The sequence below is a fragment of the Onychostoma macrolepis genome, chromosome 23, assembly GCF_012432095.1.
Source record: "Onychostoma macrolepis isolate SWU-2019 chromosome 23, ASM1243209v1, whole genome shotgun sequence".
NCBI lineage: Eukaryota > Metazoa > Chordata > Actinopteri > Cypriniformes > Cyprinidae > Onychostoma > Onychostoma macrolepis.
In genome coordinates, this window is record NC_081177.1 from 25,350,367 (window position 1) to 25,373,413 (window position 23,047).

The window sequence follows — 23,047 nt, forward strand, 5'->3', positions numbered from 1 at the left end:
AGATACAAGAAGCTGAAAGTTTTCTTTGAAATCAGACTCAAGTCATATCTAGGGAGTAGGATATCATAGACTGGCATTGAGATCTTTCGAGACTTGGGCATCCAGAACTCGAACACATTTTCTTAAGCAGATTATAACAGTCTTTTCTTAAATAGTGTATAAATATAGTTGCAATTGGTTACACTAAAGAAGCTCTTTTGAGGATTCATATATTGGGACATGGCCCACAAACAGGTTCTTCACCAGACTGAGAAGCCCATGAGGCTTTATGAAAGAAGCCTGATGCCTTTTAAGGGGTTGTGTTGTTTTTACCATGTGAGGTAATGAGAATTGATGGTGATGCGGTTGAAAGCCTCAGCTGGCTGAGGGAGGCGAGATGTGTGTTGTAAATCAGAGATACAGACGGGTCCCTGGTCGCCCTCTGTTCCACGCCGAGCGCCACCTCATTGCAGGAGTAATGAAGGTTTTATAGCCAAGCTGGTCAGCAATAGTTGAGTGTGTGTGTGCATTGTCCTGATGCATCGTCCATCTCTGCAGATCCTTCAAAACATCATTCTAGATGTACTTACATAGATAGAAAAATGCAATATCAAGCTACAATCCATTAATGCTTGGTTAACTATTTGTAATGACTCTGAAGCCCAGTTTAGCACTGATGCATAAAGTAGTTGATAGTGATACCAATACAATTATACAATTTTTCTAAGCAAATTTGATATCCGAAAAAAAAGTATACACATCTTGTACACACTTTATTTTAAATACTTTACTATTAATTCATTCATTTTTAAGAAATCAATACCTTTACCCAGCAACAACACATTAATTTCAAATAAAGGTGACATTTCTCATTTTTCAAAAGTCAAATACATGCTGTTCTTTAGAATTTTCTGTTCATCAAAGACTTAAAAAAAAAAAAAAAAAATTCCTCAAAATATTAAGCAGCACAGCTGTTTTTTAACACTGATAATAATAAATGTTATTAAATCAGCATATTATAATGATTTCTGAAGGATCATATGACACTGAAGACTGGAGTAATGATGCTGAAAATTCAGCTTTCCATTACAGAAATAAATTGCATTTTAAAATATATTTAAGTAGAAATTTTTTTTTTTTTTTTTCATCAATAGACTGCAGTTAATGTTTTTTTGATTTAAATAAATACAGCCTTGGTAAGCAGAAGAGATTACTTTCAGTATGCATATATATGTATATATATGTTTCCTTTTTTTTTTTTTTTTTTTATTCAGTTAGGTGACTCATGATGTGACACTGTACTCCAAATCAGTGGCGTGGCATGATGCAGTCACATAATCGCATAATACGTCCTTTGGATTTGAGTGTTCAGCACAACTCCACAATAGCACTTCTACTGATACAGGAGTCCAGTCTCTCTGCTGCATTCAGATTGCCTTGCCTGATTGCATTTGTGGACTTGTTCTGATTTATATATGCAGGATTAATAAATCTTGGCTGGACCGTTCTGCTGTACTCTCTTACATACTTAACTCTGAATGTCTTAGTGGAGTGAATTGGAATGAATTCAGCTTAGATTTGTTTATATGGTGGTCTGTACCTATCATACTGTATCCCAGCCGCATTGAGCTTCTTAAGCAAAAGCCTCAATTTCATCTCCATGCGTTTGAAATTTCAAAAAAGGTCAGTCTTTTTTACAGTGAGCTGATTGGAAAGAGGCAGGCATTTTTCACATGACTATTTTAATAGCTCAGCGGGTTTAGCATCTTGAGCTGTCGATGTGTTTAATAGCTGCAGAACGCTTTGAACATCACTGTAAAGCTCCTTCCCGTCTTTGTGTCTTTTTTCCACTTCCTCCCCAGTGCTTTTTGGAGATGAAGACTTCATCTTTCTGTGCTCTGACTCTGTTTTTCATGTCAGAGTGGAGGATTGAGTATATGTTCTCTCTCAGATAATGCTGGTGCAGGAAGCTTGGCTTTTTGACATGCATAAACATGTTTTATTTCTTTTGTATATTTTCCACCCTTTTCTTTTTCCTCTTAGTTTCCAGAATTCTCCTCACTATATTATAAGAAGACAGGGCTCCAGGTGGCGACTTTAATGGTTGCTAATGCAACAAAATGTTTATGGCAATAATTTAAAATCTAGTTACCTTTGATGACAGTCTGGAAGGTTTTATGCATGTCAATATATTTTTTTTTCCTCAGATATTATCTTGTAGGCTGCCATTAGCTGACAACTTGGGCCAGCTGATGAAAAAAATTACTCTCATGAGCCTAGTTCTTTTTAATGCATCAGTCAAAAAGATTCTCGCTGGTCAGTTTGAATCGGACTCTCATTGATTGAATCATTCAGAGCCGTGAGCCGAAAGTCAATTTATAGTTATGTCTGGTTTAAAATGAACTAGGAACCATTCCTATATATGTTCATATGTTTGTGAGACCTGCAACAGTTTATTTACTAACTTATTCATATAACAGTATTTGTTAGTTCAAAAAAACTAATGATCTTTCTTTGTGACTTTTGTATATATATATAGATATAGATAGATAGATAGATAGATAGATAGGAATTGTAATTTGCTGTCTGATGTATGTTTGTGTCATACATGTGAGAACGACGTAGTTTATGTAGTGTTTTTGGAAAGGGAGTGAAACGGAAGTTTAAATAAATGAGAATTGTTTCTCAATATTTTTTCAGCCTATTGAGGATATACAGTGTGATTTTATATTCATATTTTCACATACAGAAAGGTTGGCCTATCAGAACAATGCATTTACATACAGACGTCTTAAAGGTACAATAGCAACAACTGAATTACTGTTTTTGGTGCAAGAAAAACCTAAAAATATAATGCTGCAGAAGTCTAAGGGCCGGAGGATGTTGGCATTCTCCTCACCACTGACCCCGTGTGCAACCAACTTACAAAGTCACTCAAAGGGAGGGTGAGAAGTTGAATTAGCTTTACGTTTGGGGTCAGTGAATAGTACTTCAGATTGACCGGCCAGAGAACAGAGCTGGTATCATGATCAGATATCACCACCTGTACCAGCTGCATCTGTAGCCTGAGTGAGTGTGTGTGTGTGTCGTCCTGGTTTTCCCATACATTATGGGGACCAAATTCCCCCATAAAGATAGTATTACCAGTAAATTTTGACCATGTGGGTACATGGTTTTTGGTCCCCATGAGGAAAACATCTTATAAATCATACAGAATTAAGTGTTTTGAAAATCTAAAACTGCAGAAAGTTTTGTGTGAGGGGTAGGTTTAGGGTAAGGGATAGAAAATACAGTTTGTACAATATAAAAACTATTACGTCTATGGAATATCCTCATAAAACATGGAAACCTGTGTGTGCGCAAGAGAGAGAGACTGTGGAGAAACAGGTAATTTAACAGCAAACACCAGAAATGTGATTGCAAATTAATTGTATTGTAACTATTTTTTAATTTTTTTTTATTTTGTAACTAGATTTTTGTTTATCATTTGTGACCCTGGACCACAAAACCAGTCTTAAGTGTCAATTTTTCGAAATTGAGATTTCCAGAATAAATAAGCTTTCCATTGATGTGTGGTTTGTTATGATCAGACAATATTTGGCCGAGATACAACTATTTGAAAATCTGGAATCTGAGGGTGCAAAAAAATCTAAATATTGAGAAAATCGCCTTTAAAGTTGTCCAAATGAATTCTTAGCAATGAATATTACTAATCAAAAACGACGTTTTGATATATTTACAGTAGTAAATTTACAAAATATCTTCACGGAATATGATCTTTACTTAATATCCTAATGATTTTTGGCATAAAAGAAAAATCTATAATTTTGGCCCATACAATGTATTTTTGGCTATTATACAAATATACCCCAGCGACTTAAGACTGATTTTATGCTCCAGGGTCACATTTTTAAAGTGATAGATCTTTTTGCATATGTATACAGTATTGTGTATTTACTTAGTTACATGCGTGGTAAGATTTTGTTTTTAATAAAAAAAAATTTAAATAAATTTAATACTTTTGTTCAGAAAATTTGCATTAAATTGATAAAAAGTGACAGTAGAGACATTTATAATACTGCAAAAGATTTCCGTTTCAAATATAAACTTTACATTAATCAAAAACTGCTGAAAAAATGGTTACCACAAAAAACACATTTTGTTTTCAACATTGATAATAAACAGACAGACAGATAAATAGATCTTTTAATTTGTAATATTTACAGTATTACTGTTTTTAACAGTAATTCTTTCGAAACAAGATTTCTTTCGAAATAAAATAAAAAATATTAAAAAATCTCCAAACTTTTTGGATTTTTTTTTACACATCAGGAGTGCATTTAAATGGAATGCTATAATCAGCACGTTTCACAGTTAGTTGATCGCATTGGCTATAAATCAATTATTTGTGCATCCTTAAAATATGGTTGTTGTTTTTTTGTTTCATTTTTTTAAGAAACATTTTAACTTGATATTAATTTTGTATTTCATATAATATATTTAAGAATGAGTAGTTAATCGTGAATTGTTGCAGTCTATTGCTTCACATTTACATTTGTCATAAAATTTAAGAGCACTTTATTTATTTTTTTCTTAGCTGGTCTTTAATTTTGTATTATATAAATAAAATGTGAAATGTTTTATAAAGAATAAATCGATATGTCAGTTCCCTTTGAAGTTGTGTAATTATCAGTCTCTTAAAACGACCATCAAACTATCAGTATCAGCAGATGTTGTCTTAGATAATTGGATATTGGCTCACAAATGTTGTATCAGGACATCCATGTTTAAACGTGTCAAGTGACTTTTTCTGCACATGGATTCACATCATGCCTGTTCATTCATCATTGACCCAGAAGTGCAGGTGCTCTGAACTAGCAAGCGTTTAATTGGTGCCTAATTATGGTTAAGGCATCACTTGACGATAGCTAACGTGTGAAATGATTATGAATTCCTCTGTAGTCATAAAGCATCTGCATCGTTCCTCAAAGTTCATTCAAGTTCCTCTACATTAAGGAGATTTCCACTGAGGATTTCCACGGCTCCGAAGCGCACAGATATCTTTTGATTGCTCAGACGCTGCTGCTGGAATAGAGCTGTTGTTTTGTGGACTTCCCTTATTAGGGGCTGATTTTCTCCTCTGCCGTCATGAGGAATCTCTCCGCAACTGGAATCAAAGTTTTATTCTCAGATGTCTCTGTGAAATTGGATAGCTCTAAAAAACATTATTTCTTTGCAAACTTCGCAAAGTCTCCGAAGTCTCTGGAGCTGTGAGTCATACAAGCTTTTATTACTGCTGTTACTAAAGCAAACATCGCCGTTACATACCTGCGGTTTGGGATTTAAATGCAAAGTATACACAGTTTTGCTTGTGGTTCGAAAATGAATGATACAAGTCGGTAAAAAAATTGCGGAAGTATGACACAGAAATATTAGAAAATCTGACAGTGCAAGTAGTGTCCAGATACGTTTTGGAGCAACTGAATGTGCAACATCCATTTGTTTCATTGTCACATTATCCCATCCGTACTAGAATACATCTATGTGTGCTGTTCTCAGAGATATGATTTCAGTCTATACTGAAGGCTGATAATGAGAGGAGAAGAGTTAAGTGGATTGTAAAGAGAGAGAGCGAGAGAGAAAAAGTGGACGGAGACAGATTGATCCACCTCACCCCTTCTGCATTCAGCTGCCGTTTCTTCACTCTAAATGATTTGGGCAGTTTTACTCGAGCTTATTCACCATCTGCCTCCCTCCTCACTTTATCACAGAATGAGCAGATGAGACTTAAAGTGGTTCAGTGAATGATGACGGACAGTGACATGATTTGTGTGTGCCTGTGTAGATATATTCATCCAAGCATTAGATGTCTCTTATTTGATTCGGAGCAGATCTGCATCTTCCTTCAGTGTCTGTCTTGGATCAGAAAGTGTTAGTTTGACGCACAGGACGTTTATGACAATTTTCTTACACCAGCCAAAACTGTATGACTTGCAGTTCTGCCTGTCCACCGAAGCGCTGTGCGAAGAGAAAATCAAAGCCGATCAAAACGTATTTGATGTTTAATACAGAGTTAAGAGGAGCAGGCTTTTGCAACAATATTTTACTGTAGACTAGTTAGGACAAGAACTCTTAATGCTGATAATCGATTAACAGGTGACAGGATCACTTATCTCTCTGTCATTATTGGGACACTGCGATGAGCTTTTGATTATTGTCTGTTCTTTTTTTTTTTATTGGTTTTGTTTGTTTTGAGTTGTTTTTTTTTTTTAGCATTTTGTTGTTTGCATTTTATTGTATTTGTTTTAGTAGCTTATTTTTTTGTGGTTTGCTTTTTGTTGCTTGTGATAATGGTTTAGTTTATTGGTTTGGTTGGCTTTTTTCTTGTTAGTGTTATTGGTTTTGTTTTGTGTTTGTGTTTGTGTTTTGCTTTTTGTTTCTTTTGTGATTTTTGCTTTTTGTTAGTTTTTTTTATTGGTTTTGTTTTGTGGTTTGCCTTTTGTTTGTTTTATTTTTTGCTTTGAGTTTTTATTTTGCTTTTTGTTGCTTGTTATTGGTTTTGTTTTGTGGTTTGCTTTTTTCTTGTTAGTATTTTATTTTTATTTTTTTGTGGTTTACTCTGTTGTCAGTGTTATTGTTTTTGCTTTGTGTTTTGAGTTTTTGTTTTGCTTTTTGTTGCTTGTTCGTTTTGTGATTTGCTTTTTAGTTTTTTTGTGTGTGTGATTTTGCTTTTTGTTTGTTTTATTCTTTTTGATTTTTGTTTGAGTTTTTTGTTTTGCTTTTTTTTTTTTTTGCTCATGTTATTGGTTTCGTGTTGTGGTTTGCTTTGTTTTATAGGTTTGTTTCTTTTGATCTTTTTAAATGGTTTGCCTTATTTTATTATTAGCCTATTATTATTATTATTAAAATAAATGTTTTCGCCTTGGGTTTGTTTTGGTTCATGGATTGTTTTGTAGAGCTTTTTTTGGTATGATTATGATTTTATTTAATTTTTTGCTTAGCAGTGAAATGCTCTTGAAGTGGGGATTGCAACTGAATGATTTTGTTTCAGTGTGTGTCTTCGTTAGAATAGACTGTCTCTCTCAATCAGCACATAATGACAGCCAGTGCTCAAAGGAGTCATTATTTTCTCCACAGCATACAGTTTGTGGTTCATGTAATGGGCACACGCTAACACTGAAGCACACTTTGTTGGGGGTACTGTAAATCGGTCAGTTCACAGCAAATCACAGTTCAACATCTCAAAACAATGCACTCACTACTGTAAATTCCTGTCTGTCTGAATCAAGTTTATTATATTCTTGACATCATTTGATTGATAGACACTTCAGGTGCATGAAGGGTCATGCACAGTGTTTCCTGTGTATAAAGGGATTGAGTGTGTGTGTGTCTCGTTGTGAGATCAGCACCTCAGATTGCTCTCTGCGCTGTCTTGCATCGATCGCTCAGATGCTGCTGTGGTGGACGCACTGTGTTTAGAGTACATGGCATTGATCAATGAAGAAACATGAAACACGCACACTCATACAAACAATGTGAGATGTGTGCCTCTGTCCTACCCGATATATATTGTGTCCTCAATCCATAAAGTGGAGACCTTCTGTATGTTTGTTGATTAAAGTAGAGTTGGTTTAGAGATGACCATCGATGTTGCTGTTTTTTATGGTGCTTTGCAGTACATTGAATTAAACCTTGTTTTTTCAGACAAAAAATACATTTACCAACTGATGCATTATTGGCATACACTATTGATATGGGCTTGTGCATTTAGGTTGTGTGTTGTGGCGTTGTGTATATTGTATTTTTGTCTTGTTTTTCACCTGATATGTGTGTATGTATGTTTGTGTAGGGAAATGACGTAATGGAAGAGCAAGACCTGAGAGAAATTGGCATCACGGATCCGGCACATCGCAGGAAGATCCTCAGTGCTGCACGTTCTCTACCAAAGGTTTGTCTGAGTCTAAAATACTTTGACGAGGATTGTCACATGCTTATAATCACTTTATGCCTTTAACAGTATTATTCTGTAAGATGTCCATCATTTTAATAATATCCGTTGTTTGTCAGCGGGTAGTTTATCTGTACTGGGTCTGAAGTTCTCTGTTGGTTTTGAACTCTGCAGGTGAAAGCATTAGGCTGTGACGGCAGCACATCCCTCGCTGCGTGGCTGGATGTCCTGGGTCTTCAGGAATACCTGCAGAACTTCCTGTCCAGCGGATATCGCACGCTAGAATGTGTGAAGAACTTGTGGGAGCTGGAGATTGTCAATGTGAGAACGTGATACAGTATAGACTTTTTTGTTATTTGTTTTATGTCAAGTATTATATGAAGTAATTACATAGTTGGCTTTTACTTTATTTAAAAAAAATCAAATTACTTGACTCTGAATTATTCGGTTGAGAGCAGGGTATTTATGTTGCTTAATAGACATTGTGTAATTTTTGCCTTTGCGTGTGTTTTATGTCTATTTGTAGGTGCTGAAGATCACGTTGTTGGGCCACAGGAAAAGGATTATTGCGTCATTAGCTGAACGGCCGTATGAGGAGCCTCCGGTCAAACCACCCCGCCTCTCTCAGATCAGAGTATGTACTGCTGTATGCTATAATATTTTATAATATTTTATAATATTACATATTATAGAATAGATTTTAGGCTTTAAGTAGACCATTAGGAGTAAACAAAAACTCTGAGACCCTGAGGGTGGAATTACAGTTTGTTCGAAATGAAGTGTTTTTTTGTTGTAGGTTTGGTCTCCTAATGAAAATATTATCAATATTTTGGCATGACAAATTGATTAATTTTGCTGAAATGGCATATGTAATTTTAGTTGAGTATAATAATTTGCAAAATGAGAAAGAGTCAAACTATAATATACCAAATATTTGATCTGTAAATGTGTATTAATTTAATTGTTTAAAAAAAAATGTTTTTAAAGTTGTTTCTTAATTCAAAAGATTAACAACTGGGTCACGTCTTATTTTCGCAAACCATGCCTTCCAGAGTTTTAGTTTACTAGAAATTTGCCAGATGTATTTTCTGTTTCCTCTGCTGAATCATCCAGGTCGAAAACAGTGTGACTTATTGAACAGACCACATTTATGCCTTTCACAGAAGGGTATTGGATGAATGTCACAATGAAATTGCTCATCTCTCACACCAAAATAATAATATTTGGGGGAAAAAATCATAAAATAAATTATATTTTGTATGAAGAAAATCCAAGAAACACATTTTAAGGTCCTTTTAAGGTTGCATTCCTCTCGTTTTCCCTTATATTTTTGAACAAGCTGACGCTGCTGCCAAAGAAGCACTTTTCACAGATATTAAAGTGTTCCTTACCACCCTCAAAAAGAATGGGATCTGAGAACAAACTATAAGAAATTAACTGAACTGGGGGTAAAAGTTGCATATTTTCAGTAATTGCTGAGATGAGATACAGTACATGATGCCAAATAGGACATTCCAGAATCACACACAAGTTCTTAACATCATTTAAAAAAAACAAAAAAACACTGCTATACTGTTCATGACAGAGTCCAGGATTTCTTAAACTAACTAATATTTTATTCAATTATGCTGGTTTTCTGTTAGGGAATTATATTCCCTAAGAAATATTCACTTTGAAAGCAAATTTTTGCCTTTCAAAGCATTTTTATCTAAAGAAAACTTTATTATCCTCATATATAAACTTGTTACTCGTCATGCAAATAGCAAAGGCAGCTTTCCTCTGCTGAAACATCGTGGTCCAGACTGCACTTCTGTCCCTCACAGAAGGATCTTGAAATTTCACAATAATTTTGGTCATATCTCACCCTAAAATAAAAATACATAAACTTAAAAAAAAAAAAATTACATTTGCATGAAGAAAATTGAATCAGCACATTTTATGGACCTTTTAAGGTCACTTCCCCTTATCTCCATTACCATAATGCGAAATTCAATTTAATTCAATTCTCTTTGTCCACTAGAAATTTAGAGGAAGTTGTGTTTTCTGTGTGTTTTCCTCTGCTCAGTCTCCCAGGTTGAAAACAGTTTGCCTTATTGAACAGACTGCACTTCTGTCCCTCACAGCCTCATTTTTATTCACAACAAATGAAATCTGGCATCAGCCCTGATTACAGTCTATAACAAAGTGCAGTATACTGTAAATTTTCTCTCTCTCTCTCTTGAGCTCATTTCTGAGCAAGGGCATCTTTCTGGCTGGCTGATCTCCCTCATTGAACGCTTCTTTTGCAGTGTCAGGATCTCATGTCCCAGACCTCGTCTCCTCTCAGTCACTCGGACTCCTACACACGCTCCATGGATCCCCTGTTACCTGCAGGCGATTCTGGGAGGAGGAGAGGTCCCGACTCAGAATATGACGTGGCTATTCGACAGCGGCCTAATGACAGACCACAACCACAAGTGAGTCAAACGAATCCACGAATCCTTCTGTTTCTGCTCAAATCATGCACATTTTGGCCACTTTATCCTAAAAGCATGTTTCCTTCCTAAAGGAGAGATTTGAGGAACGTCAACGGGAACCTCGCTTGACCTTACGACCCCCGAGTCTGGCGGCACCGTACACACCGGTCCAGAACTGGCACCATCAGCCCGAGAAGCTCATCTTCGAATCATGCGGTTACGAGGCCAACGTAATAATATTTCTATCATAACACAGCCCCTTTATATAATAATAAAGTCATAATTCATATTTAGGTGATGGGTTATGAAATCACCCGAACCTTTGATTGTGTTTAGATCATGTGATTTAACTGTTTGCTTTTGCCAGCTGAGACCAACTGAATTCTCTCTCTCTCTCTCTTTACCGGTTTGTCCCGACTCGCTCGTTCTGCAGTATCTGGGCTCAATGCTCATTAAAGAACTAAGAGGAACAGAGTCAACGCAGGACGCCTGTGCTAAAATGAGGGTAGGTGTTCACAGAGTCTTCGGCCAATGAGAGCTCAAGGTCTCCTGTGAGGAGTCACGCCAGGACGCTGAGATTATTATTATATTTTGGAACGGGCAGCAAGCAGCACTGTCAGGGAAAATGCCACCCGTGCGAGTCCTCTACGGGGCACTAGCGCAAAAAAGGACAGTTTCATAATATATGACTAACAAGGTCTGTCCAGAAAGTGGAAAATGGACTTCCGCTTCATCGCACTGTCCTGTGTGTGAGAGACAGACTGCAGATTTGCACTTCATTGGCTGTTCTGATAAGCAGCAGTTTATGTTGGTGTTTAAATGGTTAAATAATCAAGCAGAACTGTTTGCTCAGCCGCTCACAGCTTGGACAGTGCAGAGGTGCAGTCTTGTCAGTCGGGCCAGGCACTTGATGAAAAGACCAAAGCATAAACAGTCAGAACTAACAAATGTTGTCTTTGACTAAATGATAAAAAAGGGCATAAGAAATCTGTCCCTTAAACATTAGCATTGGCTATTGGTGAATTTCACAATGAAACTGGTCACATCTCACCCCTAAATATTAATGATAATAATAAAACAACATTTTAAGGACCATTAAGACTTTTAGCATTATGACATTTATTTTCATCATAATTAAGTACTCCCATTCCCCTCAATTCCTCATTACCATAATGTAAAATACTAATTCATTATTTGTTTTTAAATTGATATTTAATTATAAATGAGTAATAATAAGCAATTTTAAATTTAGTACAACAAATACTGTCATGGTGCCTAATACTATTTTTGAATATTATGTTTACAGTTTAGTTTATATATATATATATATATATATATATATATTTGTTTTTAACAGCAGTAGTTCTCAATTTTTTTTTTTATTCAAAGCTGTCCATTGTCCGACATAATATGTGAAGGTGTCAATATATGGATAAAAAGATATTTTCTTTCTTTCTTTTTTTCCTGTAAATGTGACAAAGCTGCTTGTTTTCAGACTTTTTATTAACAGACACTGGAAGTGTTGATTAAATTAAGTTAATTAACTATTCATTTTGTAATTCCAGAAGTTTTGAAGCTACATGAAAACGGAATATTATTGATTTTTTTTTTTTTGATTTTTTTTAATTTAGTTACAGTACTATTTAGTATATTAATAGTATTAATTAGTATTCATTTAAATACTTTTAAGCTAACCTATGCCCATTTTTGATGTTTGCTGAGGCCCCCCAGTGGGCCCCTATTTTACAGTAATGACAATTTTGGAACAAAATATGTCATACATACAATCAATCAGTCAATCAATCAATTAATCCATTTGCATTTAAATATTCCAGGCATTATATTAACCCCATATGATGTAAAAGACATTGACAGACATCCTATAATTCTCTCTTTCTCTCTCAGAGGTCGACAGAACAGATGAGGAAGATCCCCACCATCGTCCTCTCCATCACGTACAAGGGTGTGAAATTCATTGACGCTGCCAACAAGGTGATGACATCATTTACATTTTTACATTTACATTTAGTCATTTAGCAGACGCTTTTATCCAAAGCGACTTACAATTGGGGAATACATCGAGCGATTAATCTTGAAGAGGCAATCAGACATACGAAGTGCTTGCAACACCAAGTCTCAGACATTGTTCAAATAAATACAAACTACCAAAGGAAGGAATAAGTAAAGATAATTTTTTTTTTTTTTTTTTTTTTAAGTTTAGGATGAAGTCAAGTGCTGTCGAAAGAGATGAGTTTTCAGTTGTTGCTTGAAGATTGACAGGGATCCAGCATTCCGGATAGAGGTGGGAAGATCGTTCCACCAGCCAGGAATGGTGAATGAGAATGATCTAGAGAGTGATTTTGCGCCTCTCTGTGATGGTATCACGAGGCGTCGCTCACTAGCAGATCTCAGATTTCTGGAGGGGATGTAGTTTGTTAATAGAGAGTGCAAGTAAACGGGTGCTGAGCCAGTGGTTGTTCTATATGCAAGCATCAGTGTCTTGAACTTGATGCGAGCCGTGATTGGTAGCCAGTGCAGGGAGATAAAGAGAGGTGTAACATGGGCTCTTTTGGGCTCGTTGAAGACCAGTCGTGCCGCTGCATTCTGAATCATTTGTAGAGGTTTGACTGTATTAGACGGAAGTCCAGCCAGAAGAGCATTGCAATAGTCCAGCCTAGAAATGACAAGGGCCTGGACAAGAAGTTGTGCAGCATGCTCTGTCAGAAAGGGCCTGATCTTTCTGATGTTATATAGTGCAAACCTGCAAGATCGAGCAGTTTTGTAATGTGGTCTTTGAAGGTCAGCTGATCATCAAAGATTACACCAAGATTTCTGACCGAAGTTGATGGGGTTATTGTTGATGAACCTAACTGGATCGTGAAGTCATGCTGTAGAGTCGGAGTGGCAGGGAGGACAAGAAGCTCAGTCTTTGCCAGGTTGAGCTGCAGGTGATGTTCTTTCATCCATGCCGAGATGTCCGCCAGGCAACCTGAGATCCTTGCAGTTACCGTTGGATCATCTGGTTGAAAAGAGAGGTAGAGCTGTGTGTCATCAGCGTAGCAATGGTATGAGAATCCATGTGCCTGTATGATGGGACCCAGTGATGTAGTGTATGTGGAGAAGAGGAGGGTCAAGAACTGATCCCTGAGGAACCCCAGTGACCAGTGTATGTGCTTTGGATACCTCACCTCCCAGGCCACCCTGAAAGACCTACCAGTGAGATAGGATTCAAACCAGCGAAGTGGAATGCCAGAGATGCCCAGTGATGAGAGGGTGGACAGGAGTATCTGATGATTGACAGTGTCAAAAGCGGCAGATAGGTCCAGCAGAATGAGGACTGATGATTTGGAATGGGCTTTTGCAATTCGCAGGGCTTCAGTGACCGAGAGAAGCGCAGTCTCAGTTGAATGGCCCCTCCTGAAACCTGACTGTTTAGCATCCAGTTTGTCGTTCTGTGAAAGAAACAGTGAGACTTGGTTGAAGACAACTCGTTCAAGTGTTTTCGCTATGAACGGAAGGAGAGAGACAGGTCTGTAGTTTTCTATAAGAGAAGTGTTTAATGTAGGTTTTTTGAGCAGTGGGGTTACCCGAGCCTGCTTGAACGCAATGGGGAAGTTACCTGTGAGTAGGGATGTGTTGATGATGTGTGTGAGTGCAGGTAAGAGTGTGGGTGAGATTGCTTGGAGAAGGTGTGAGGGGATTGGGTCAAGAGGACATGTTGTAGGATGGTTGGAGAGGAGAAGCTTGGATACTTCAGCTTCAGTGAGTGGACAGAAAGAAAAGATGGGAGTTTTAGCAGTGGATGTGGTAGGGTGAGGGTCCTGTGTGCGTGGAGGTGAAAACTGACCACTGATTGATCTAGTTTTGTCTGTAAAGAAAGTGGCAAAGTCATCAGCTGTAATAGAGGTGGAGGGAGGAGGTGGAGGGGGACAGAGGAGGGAATTAAATGTTCTGAAGAGATTACGCATGTCTGGAGCGCTGTCGATCTTGTTGCGGAAATGTGAGGATTTGGCAGTGTGGACTTTAGCAGAGAAGGATGTGAGCATAGACTGGTACCTACTGAGGTCCGACAGATCGTTTGATTTGCGCCATTTTCTCTCTGCCGCTCTGAGTGTAGTCCGATGTTCACGAAGAACCTCGGATAACCAGGGGTTGGAAGGAGCAGCCCGTGCGGGCCTAGAGGAGAGAGGACAAATGTCGTCTAGACAAGAGGTTAAGGTAGAGCATAAAGTCTCAGTAGCTGCGTTTACATCCAGAGATGAGAAATGGGTGGGTGAAGGAAGAGAGGAGGATACCACAGAGGAAAGATGGGAAGGAGAAAGGGGCGCAGGTTTCGTCTAAAAGTAACTGGTAGGGGTTGGTGGCACAGGAGAAGCAAAGTGTAATGTAAATGTAATGAAGAAATGGTCCGAAGTATGTAGCGGTTGTACCAGAATGTTATCTGCAGTACAATTGCGTGTGTAAATTAAGTCAAGTTGGTTGCCTGATTTGTGCGTGCTAGTAGTGGTAAGGCGTTTGAGATCAAGCGAAGCTAGGAGTGCATGGAAGTCTGTAGCATAAGGCTTGTCTAGGTGAATGTTGAAATCACCAAAGACTAGGAGTGGAGTGCCATCCTCCACGAAGAGGACAGCAGCCCGTCCAGCTCCTCTAGGAAGGTGGCTAGAATTTGGCTAGGGGACGGTAAATGACCACGATCTGGAGTTTTATCGGAGCTGATACAGTAATGGCATGAGATTCAAATGAGTTGTAATTGCATAGGGAAGAGCGGGTTGAGTATTTCCAATTGTTAGAAATGAGCAGACCAGTGCCTCCACCCCGCCAACTTGCCGGGGGTGTGAGAGAAAGAGAGATTAGTAGAGAGAGCAGCTGGGGTTGCTGAGTCTTCTGGACGAATCCAGGTCTCAGTCAAGCCCAAGATGCTGAGCGTGGATTTTAAAGAAAAGCAGAAATGAAGTCAGCTTTGTTGACAGCTGACTGACAATTCCAGAGACCCACAGAGAAGGAAAGAGGTGTAGTGAAGGAGGTAGAGATAAGGCGCAGGTTAGCAGGATTACGTTGCCGTCTGCGTGGGACGTTAGAGCGTGGTTGAGAGAGAACCGAATAGTTTGGAAACACATGATAGAGGTGGCAGGAAAGAGGATGGAAACGGAGAGTGTGTAAGGGAAGGGGGAAAAAAGAAAAGATACTTAAGTGTGTCGCTCGGAGTCGTTGCTCGGTTAAAGTCGCGCAGGAAAAGTCGATGGTCTTTACCCTCGTCTGTCTTCACACGAGGAGGCTGAACGCTTCGCTGATGCTTCCGCGTCAGCGCCGGACCTCTGATAAATACAGCCTAACACACTACCGTGAAAACAGCTGTGGCGGCTTCTGATTGGCCCAGCCAATAGCCTTGTGCAAATAACTCAAGACGAAACTAACACTTCGCTAGCAAGGAGCACTGAAAATGATCCAGGTTCCTTCTTAGCCGAGGTGCAAATTATTATAATTAACAGAAAGTGCAATCAAACAACGAAACCTCAACGAAAATGCAGAATAGAAATAGAAGGGAAACGAAAGTATTCCTTCCCAACAGCAAGTAAATAATTTAAACAACAGATCTATGACTAAGTATCGCAACACTTACGAGCTGCTGTCCGTCTCTTCTGGTGAATATTCTACATCATCCTCCTCTGTCGTTCAGCCCAAGCGGGCAGATAAACGGCCGGTCATTAAACTGAAGCCCTCTGGCTCGCGGGCGCATCATGTCACATGACGGATAAACAGGCACACCGAGGACCTCAGATTTATTGAGTGACTCTTGGCTGATCTTGAGCTCTGTCATTTTGCTAAAGGTCACGGGTGTCTGATAGAGGCTCCTAATTTCATTTATTTGTTTTTATTAAAGTTTTATTCATTTTTGAGTCAGTAGACATTGCACTGGCATTAATTGTTATTCTAAAAAACAACATTATAAAATATTTTGGGTAGTTTTGGGAAACTGATTTCAGCAATGAGATTGTGTGTCTGTCTGTTTTATTATCCATCCAATGCTATTCCGTCCCATTCCTTCCACCCAATCCATCCTGTCTGTCCATCCCATCCATCATCCCTCCATCCATTTCTCCAACCAGTCCATCTAATACTATCCCATGTCATCCCTCCATCCCAACCATCCATCCAATGCCATGCTATTTCATCCCAGCCTCCCAATCCAACTCATTCATCCTATCCGTCCATCTAATCCATCCATCCATCTCTCCCCCAGTCTATCCCATCCATCCGCCCATGCCATCCCTCCATCCCATCCTTCCATCTCTCCAATCAGTCCATCCCATCCATCCACCAATCTATCCTATGCTGTCCTATGCCATCCTTCCATCTCTCCAATCAGTCCATCCCATCCATCCACCCAATCTATCCTATGCTGTCCTATGCCATCCTTCCATCCCATCCTTCCAATCCATCCATCCAATGCCATGCCTTTTCATTTCCATCCACTCAATCCATCTTATTTGTCTATTCCATCATCATCCATCCCTCCCTCCATCCATCCATCTCTCCTCCCAGTCCATCCACCCAATCTATCCTATGCTATCCCATGCTTTCCCATTCCATCCCTCCATCCCAGCCCCTCAATCCATCCCATCCCATGCCCTGCCATGCCATTCTATCCTATCCTATCCTATCCTATCCATCCATCTCGTCCATCATCCCTCCATCCAATTTATCGCTTCATCCCATCATTCCCCCAATCTGTCTCATCCATCTAATTGTATTTTTCAGTATCGACTGATATTGATTGTTTTAGCTATTCCTGTAAGAACTATAGTAGTAGTAGTAGTATGGTGTTTCTGTTTAAGTTTGTTTTTTGTTGAAGTTCTTCGATCTGTTGGCTAATGTCATCTTGGGTTGTGTGCGCAGAACATCATTGCAGAACATGAGATCAGAAACATCTCGTGTGCGGCTCAGGACCCAGAGGACCTCTGCACGTTTGCTTACATCACTAAAGATCTGCAGAGCAGCCATCATTACTGCCATGTGTTCAGCACCGTAGATGTGGTGAGACAAATAGCACCATCATTACACCGCATAAGAGATGAGCTCTTTCTCCATCAGTGGTTCTCAGCTGCTTTACTGCAGTTCTATATGCTGATAAGAAAAAAACATCAAACTGCAAATTGCTTTTTTGCAGATCTAAATTCGATTGGAAACCGCCAAATTTGCATTTCACATTATGTCTGTCTGTGATAATCATAACAGACCTGTTTAATGACCCACCAGTTGAGGGACTACTGCTCTGAAATGCTCATATTTCTGGGACCTGAGAGTCTCTTTCTCTCTTTCTGTGTTGCGCAGAGCGCCGTGGGCCTATTGCCAGGCCTCTGATAGTATCACAAAGAGTTTTATAGGAGAGGTTGTGAGCAGCAGCCCATTAAAATTACATTGATCATACCTGAATGATACAGACGCACACACACTAGACCTATCATTGCCTTGAATACTTACAGCCAGACTCTAGTAGAGCTGCAACCAGCAGTTCATTTGATAATTCAAAAATCAAGCGACAGGTGACAATCGCAACAATTAATAAATAGCTTTTTCTGTGAGTTAAGGGGTTGTATTAGACAGCGAAAATATCTTTTGAAAATGCATTTGAATTACTTTTTAATATAAAAAGTTCAGTTCAGTTTTGATCAAAATTGACATTAAAGATACTTATAATATATGCATGCATCTTGACTGCATTGAGAAATCTTGATTCCAGAGTTTGTTTATTTGCACAGCCTGCTGCTTTATTAATTTAGATTTAATGAATAATTCATTGAATATAAAAGCATAAAAAGGGCCAGGAATGACTTTTTAGATGCTCTAAAATGTGTTTTGCTCCCTTTAGCAAAGTTTGTCAAATGATGTTAATTGTATACCACGTTAGATATGCAATTCTGTATCTTCAAAAGCTTCAAAAACAGTCTGAAGTTACAAGCCCTGATTATTTTGTGGAGGATCTGAGAGATTATGTTCAATATTGTGGTGTTTGTTTTTGACATAGAAGAGAAAATAAAAAATAAAAACACCAAAGAGATTTCATATCCTTCATTACACATTACAGTGTCTACAGCCGTCCTGGTGTCCCTTTACAGAGACTCAGTGATGTAAAAAGTTGCTCTTCATTACACTATATGACATAGCTAAGCTTGTTATTACATACTTTATGAGTTGAAATGCATCTTAAGTGCAGAATAATGTTGGAGGCCTGTTCAAATGTGTTGATGTATGATTCTGTTGATGAGGCTATTAAAGAAACTTCCAAAGATGGATTGAGATCATTTGAACTCTTTGATCATTTCTAATAGCGGTTTAAGCAGCTCATCATGATTGTTAATAACCGTGTCTCCACCTCCCTGACAGAACCTGACCTATGAGATCATTCTGACGCTGGGACAGGCGTTTGAAGTGGCCTATCAGCTGGCACTGCAGGCCCAGAGGACCAGACAACAGCAGAGCGCAGCCGGGGCGACGGAAATCATCGAGACCAAGAGCAGCAGACCCGTCCCCAAACCACGAGGGAGTACGCGCAAGTCAGGGGTGAGAGAGCGAGCTCACACACACACACACATTCACTTAGTGTGGTCACATCAGGTGGTTACTAGAAACAAATGACAGTTGTTTTAAAAAGGTGGCATTCCGAGAAGGATTTTGACACTGTGTTCAAAGTTTTAAACATCAAATCTTGCAAAAATATTCCAGAGTACACTACTGTTTGGGGTCGGTAAGATTTTTAAAAATGTTTTAAGATAAGTCTCCTTTGCTCACCAGTGCTTTTTTTTTTTTTTTTAATCAAAAACAGTTTAAAAAAAAAAAAAAACATGGAATATTGTGAAATATTATTACAATTTAATAACTTTTATATTGTAATATATATTTAAAATGTGATTTATTGCTGCAATCAAAGCTGTGAATTTTCAGCATCATTACACCAGTCTTGTCACATGATTCTTCAGAAATCATTCTAATATGATGATTTGCTGCTCAAGAAACCTTTATGATTATTATCAATGTTGAAAACAGTTGTGCTGCTTTCAGCATTCATTTGAAATAGACATGTTTTGTATTGAAAATGTATTTTTTCCACTTTTAATCAAATGAACTCTCCATTCGGCTTCACCTTGCTTTATTCTTGTTCTGATTCTTGACTCTTTCCCTCGCTCTGTTTCCATTTTTCCTTCTTCCAGCTCATCCTTTCTTTACCTTGTCACTTCAATAGCTCAAATTCCCATGGTTCCTCTCTTTCTGTGACTTAGTGCCAGATCCATATCTATATTTTTGACTAGTACTGTGGAGCTCCCTGCTGGTTCTTGGAAGAATCACACACTGAAATGTGGCTACAGTATATACAGTATATGAATGTTCAAAAGTTTGGGGTCAGTAAGAATGTTTTGAAAGAACTAAATACTTTTAACAAGCAAGGATGCATTAATTTGGTCAAAAGATTTGAGTTTCAAATATATGCTGTTCTTTTGAACTTTCTATTCATTAAAAAATCGTGAAAAATGTTTTCAGTTGTTCACAAATTGTTTTTTTTACATATTAAGCTTATATTAAAAATTAATGTTTTCAACATTGATAATAATCATAAATGTTTCTTGAGCAGCAAATCATCATATTAGAATGATTTCTGAAGGATCATGTGACAGAAGACTGGAGTAATGATGCTGAAAATTCAGTTTGACATCGCAGAAATAAATTACATTTTACAATATATCCAAATAGAAAACGGTTCATTTTAATTGTAATAATATTTCACAATATTACTGTTTTTTTTGTTGTTGTTGTTACTTGTTTGATTGTGTTTTTGTTTGTTTTTTTTTTGCTGTTTTTAATCATGGGTCGCTTTTTTTGTGTGCTTTTATTTGGTTCATCTTAGGTAGACAGAAAGTAACAATAACGTAAATATAGTAATATACTATAAATAATATAGATATACACATATCTACATATAACATACAACCCAATTCAGAGGAAGAACAAAGAAAACAGCAGGCAATCATAGTGATACATTCAAATAAAGGAATAAAGAAAGAAATAGAAAAAAGAATAAATAAATAAAATCAATATTACTGTTTTTACTGTATTTTTTAATCAAATAAACACAGCCTCATTGAGCATAAGATACTTCTTAAAAAAAACAAAAAAAAACATAGCAATTCCAAACTTTTGAATGGTAATGTATAGCACTTTTGAAGTCACTGAACGTTTTTTCTTTGAATATTCTGGGTTATACAGACTTGTCAATTAACACAAAATAATTTTCGTCTAATCGCAACATATTTATTTAAATGCTTCAGTTCTCATTTAAACCAGCAGAACCTAAAGCTAAACCAAAGCTCTCATAATCATATCTCTCGTGAGAGGAACCAGTCTTTCATAAACCGCTGTAACGCTTTACATCCGTTCCATCAGCTATATGATTGCCTGACGTGGTATTAATATCTCACAAAGAGTATTTAAGTGTCTTCCTCCCTGCTGTTTTAGGTGGAAGCGATGGATGTGGACGCTCACGCTCAGAGCAGCGCCACCTGGATCCTGGACTCCAAAGATCCCAAGCGCACCGTCAGCACCAAGTACGAGACCACCATATTCTGATTGGACGCTCCTCTCCTCCGCGTCCCGCCCCCTCACACCTTTTCCTTTCGCTCTGTGCCTTCACTCTCTAGATAGACTCTGACCTCCCCTCGCTCTCCTCCACACAGAAGCCACCTCTCCATTCACCTCTTTCTTCTCCGTCTGTCTCGCACAGTCCTGAAGCCTAGTTCTGCTCTGGCTCTCCAACAACCCTTTCCCGAGGCTGAAACAAACCTCCACTCACGATTCTCTGCCCTTTAAGTTGGTACATGTATTTAGGAGCCCCTCTCACCTGTAGTCGTATCATAACTGTCCTGAAACCAAAGTAAAGCTCTGCTGAGGACCAGAACATCTCGCCATTTAACCTTCTGTTTCAAACGTGAAGAAACTAACATTCCCTCCTCATTCTGCTCAAAGGACTCTCCCTCCATCATCCACACTGATGGCTTTTCTCTTAACTAGTTTTTCTTTCTTTTCCCCTTCTGTGGTGCTCGTCTCCACCAGGCGTCGACCGCAGTGAGACACTGATGAAGACTTCCTCTTCCTCCTCTTCAGTCTGAGCTAAAACAACTGGACTCCACTAAACATGTAGCATCAGATCAAAACACTCCACACCGCCAAGGATTACGATAAAAGGCACTTTCCATTAATACGGTACATTTTGGCATCCTGTAATTTTTTACATAATAAAGGCACAAATTACATATTTAGAACTGGAACTAATAAACATGTTTGCTGAACCGTCGTGTACCATAAAAATAACATGGCATGGAAAGAGGACTTGCCTTTCTGACTATGACCAACAATTGAAAGACTACAGCAATGTTTTAATTAACCTAAAACATAAATTACCAAATTAATAATTAATTGACTTTAATTACATATTTAAGTGTGTATATATATATATATATATATATATATATATATATATATATATATATGTATATATATAAATTTACTTACTTACTTACTTACTTATTTACTTACTTGTTTATTTTTTAACTACTGTGTACCGCAATCTGATTTACTCTTCTTTTAATAAATTTTTTTTTTTATGAATTTTTCTTAAAATAGTAACATCATTTAGGCGTTTTTCTACAGCATGACGGGGAAAAAGTAAATAACTCATTCCATTTTCAATTTATTGCACAAATTAGTATTGGCTGTATTTGTGAACTTCAACTATTTGACCCAAAGTTATTATAAGGAGAAAACAAAATATGCGGCAAATACCTTTTTTTACCTTTATGGTAAATTTATCAGTAGCTAAAATAGCTAACAACTGCGGCAGCTTATTTTAGGCTGAATCGGTATTTTTTATTATTTTTTTAATATAATTTTTTCTTTTATTATCACTTTATTTTATTGTTTTTTTATTTTATTTTTTATATTTTATTGTTTTTGTTTAAATTTTTAGTGAATGTAATTATTAATGTTTTTTGAATCTCTATTTATTTTATATCATTTTTGTGTTTTGTTGTTTTGTATTTGGTTTATTTCTTTAAAACACACAAATAAATAAATACGTTTTTTAAACTGTATTTAAACAGGCATTCATAAAGTAATATTTGTATAATCATCTTATAATAACTGCACAGCACTTAGTATTTGGTTGATGGACAAAGTTCTCTGAAGGTTAAGCACCGCTTTTCACTTTGCTATGAAGAAAACATATGACTTCACAGGTTTTAAGCCCCATTTTGTACCCTTTTTGTGGAAAGTGCCAGCAGACTGTCAGATGTCTGAAAAAAGCTTTGTTTGCATTTGTTGGGCTTTTTTTAGCTTGCATACTGGCATCTAAGCCTTTTACTATGGGCTGTGAGGACTAGATGGATTTTTATTAGTCCTGTTATGTTACTATGCACATCTAATAGATGATATACATTCTGTCCATCCCTCACATGCAGATGAGACATTAGACCGCTAGCAGAAGCTTGCTAGAGTGCATTAGAAATGAACTGAATTGGAATCGAAGTACCTCACTGTAAATTTAGTTTGCTGCCAGTTTATGGATTTGCGTTTAGCACTGTGATATTATGTGTTGTCTTAAGCCTGAGTTGGCAAA

The 23,047-nt window shown here is 37.6% G+C and overlaps 1 protein-coding gene and 1 long non-coding RNA gene across 2 annotated transcripts in view; one reads left to right on the forward strand and one right to left on the reverse strand.

The window, feature by feature from the left end:
* The window catches only part of LOC131531560 (ankyrin repeat and SAM domain-containing protein 1A), a 102,814-nt gene extending 81,334 nt beyond the window's left edge, over positions 1–21,480 (forward strand). The window contains exons 16-25 of the mRNA XM_058762395.1: positions 7,829–7,927; positions 8,102–8,248; positions 8,454–8,561; positions 10,216–10,383; positions 10,476–10,613; positions 10,817–10,888; positions 12,289–12,375; positions 17,281–17,418; positions 18,769–18,945; positions 20,893–21,480. Coding sequence (XP_058618378.1) covers positions 7,829–7,927; positions 8,102–8,248; positions 8,454–8,561; positions 10,216–10,383; positions 10,476–10,613; positions 10,817–10,888; positions 12,289–12,375; positions 17,281–17,418; positions 18,769–18,945; positions 20,893–21,003 — 1,245 coding nt within the window. The 3' untranslated portion in view covers positions 21,004–21,480. The remainder of the gene's footprint in view (positions 1–7,828; positions 7,928–8,101; positions 8,249–8,453; positions 8,562–10,215; positions 10,384–10,475; positions 10,614–10,816; positions 10,889–12,288; positions 12,376–17,280; positions 17,419–18,768; positions 18,946–20,892) is intronic.
* On the reverse strand, positions 13,682–15,652 carry LOC131531596 (uncharacterized). The gene is made up of 3 exons (XR_009268730.1): positions 15,570–15,652; positions 14,444–14,559; positions 13,682–13,835 (listed from the first exon to the last, which is right to left on the reverse strand). It is a non-coding gene; the product is annotated as an uncharacterized LOC131531596 (long non-coding RNA).
* Positions 21,481–23,047: the final 1,567 nt, after the last annotated feature.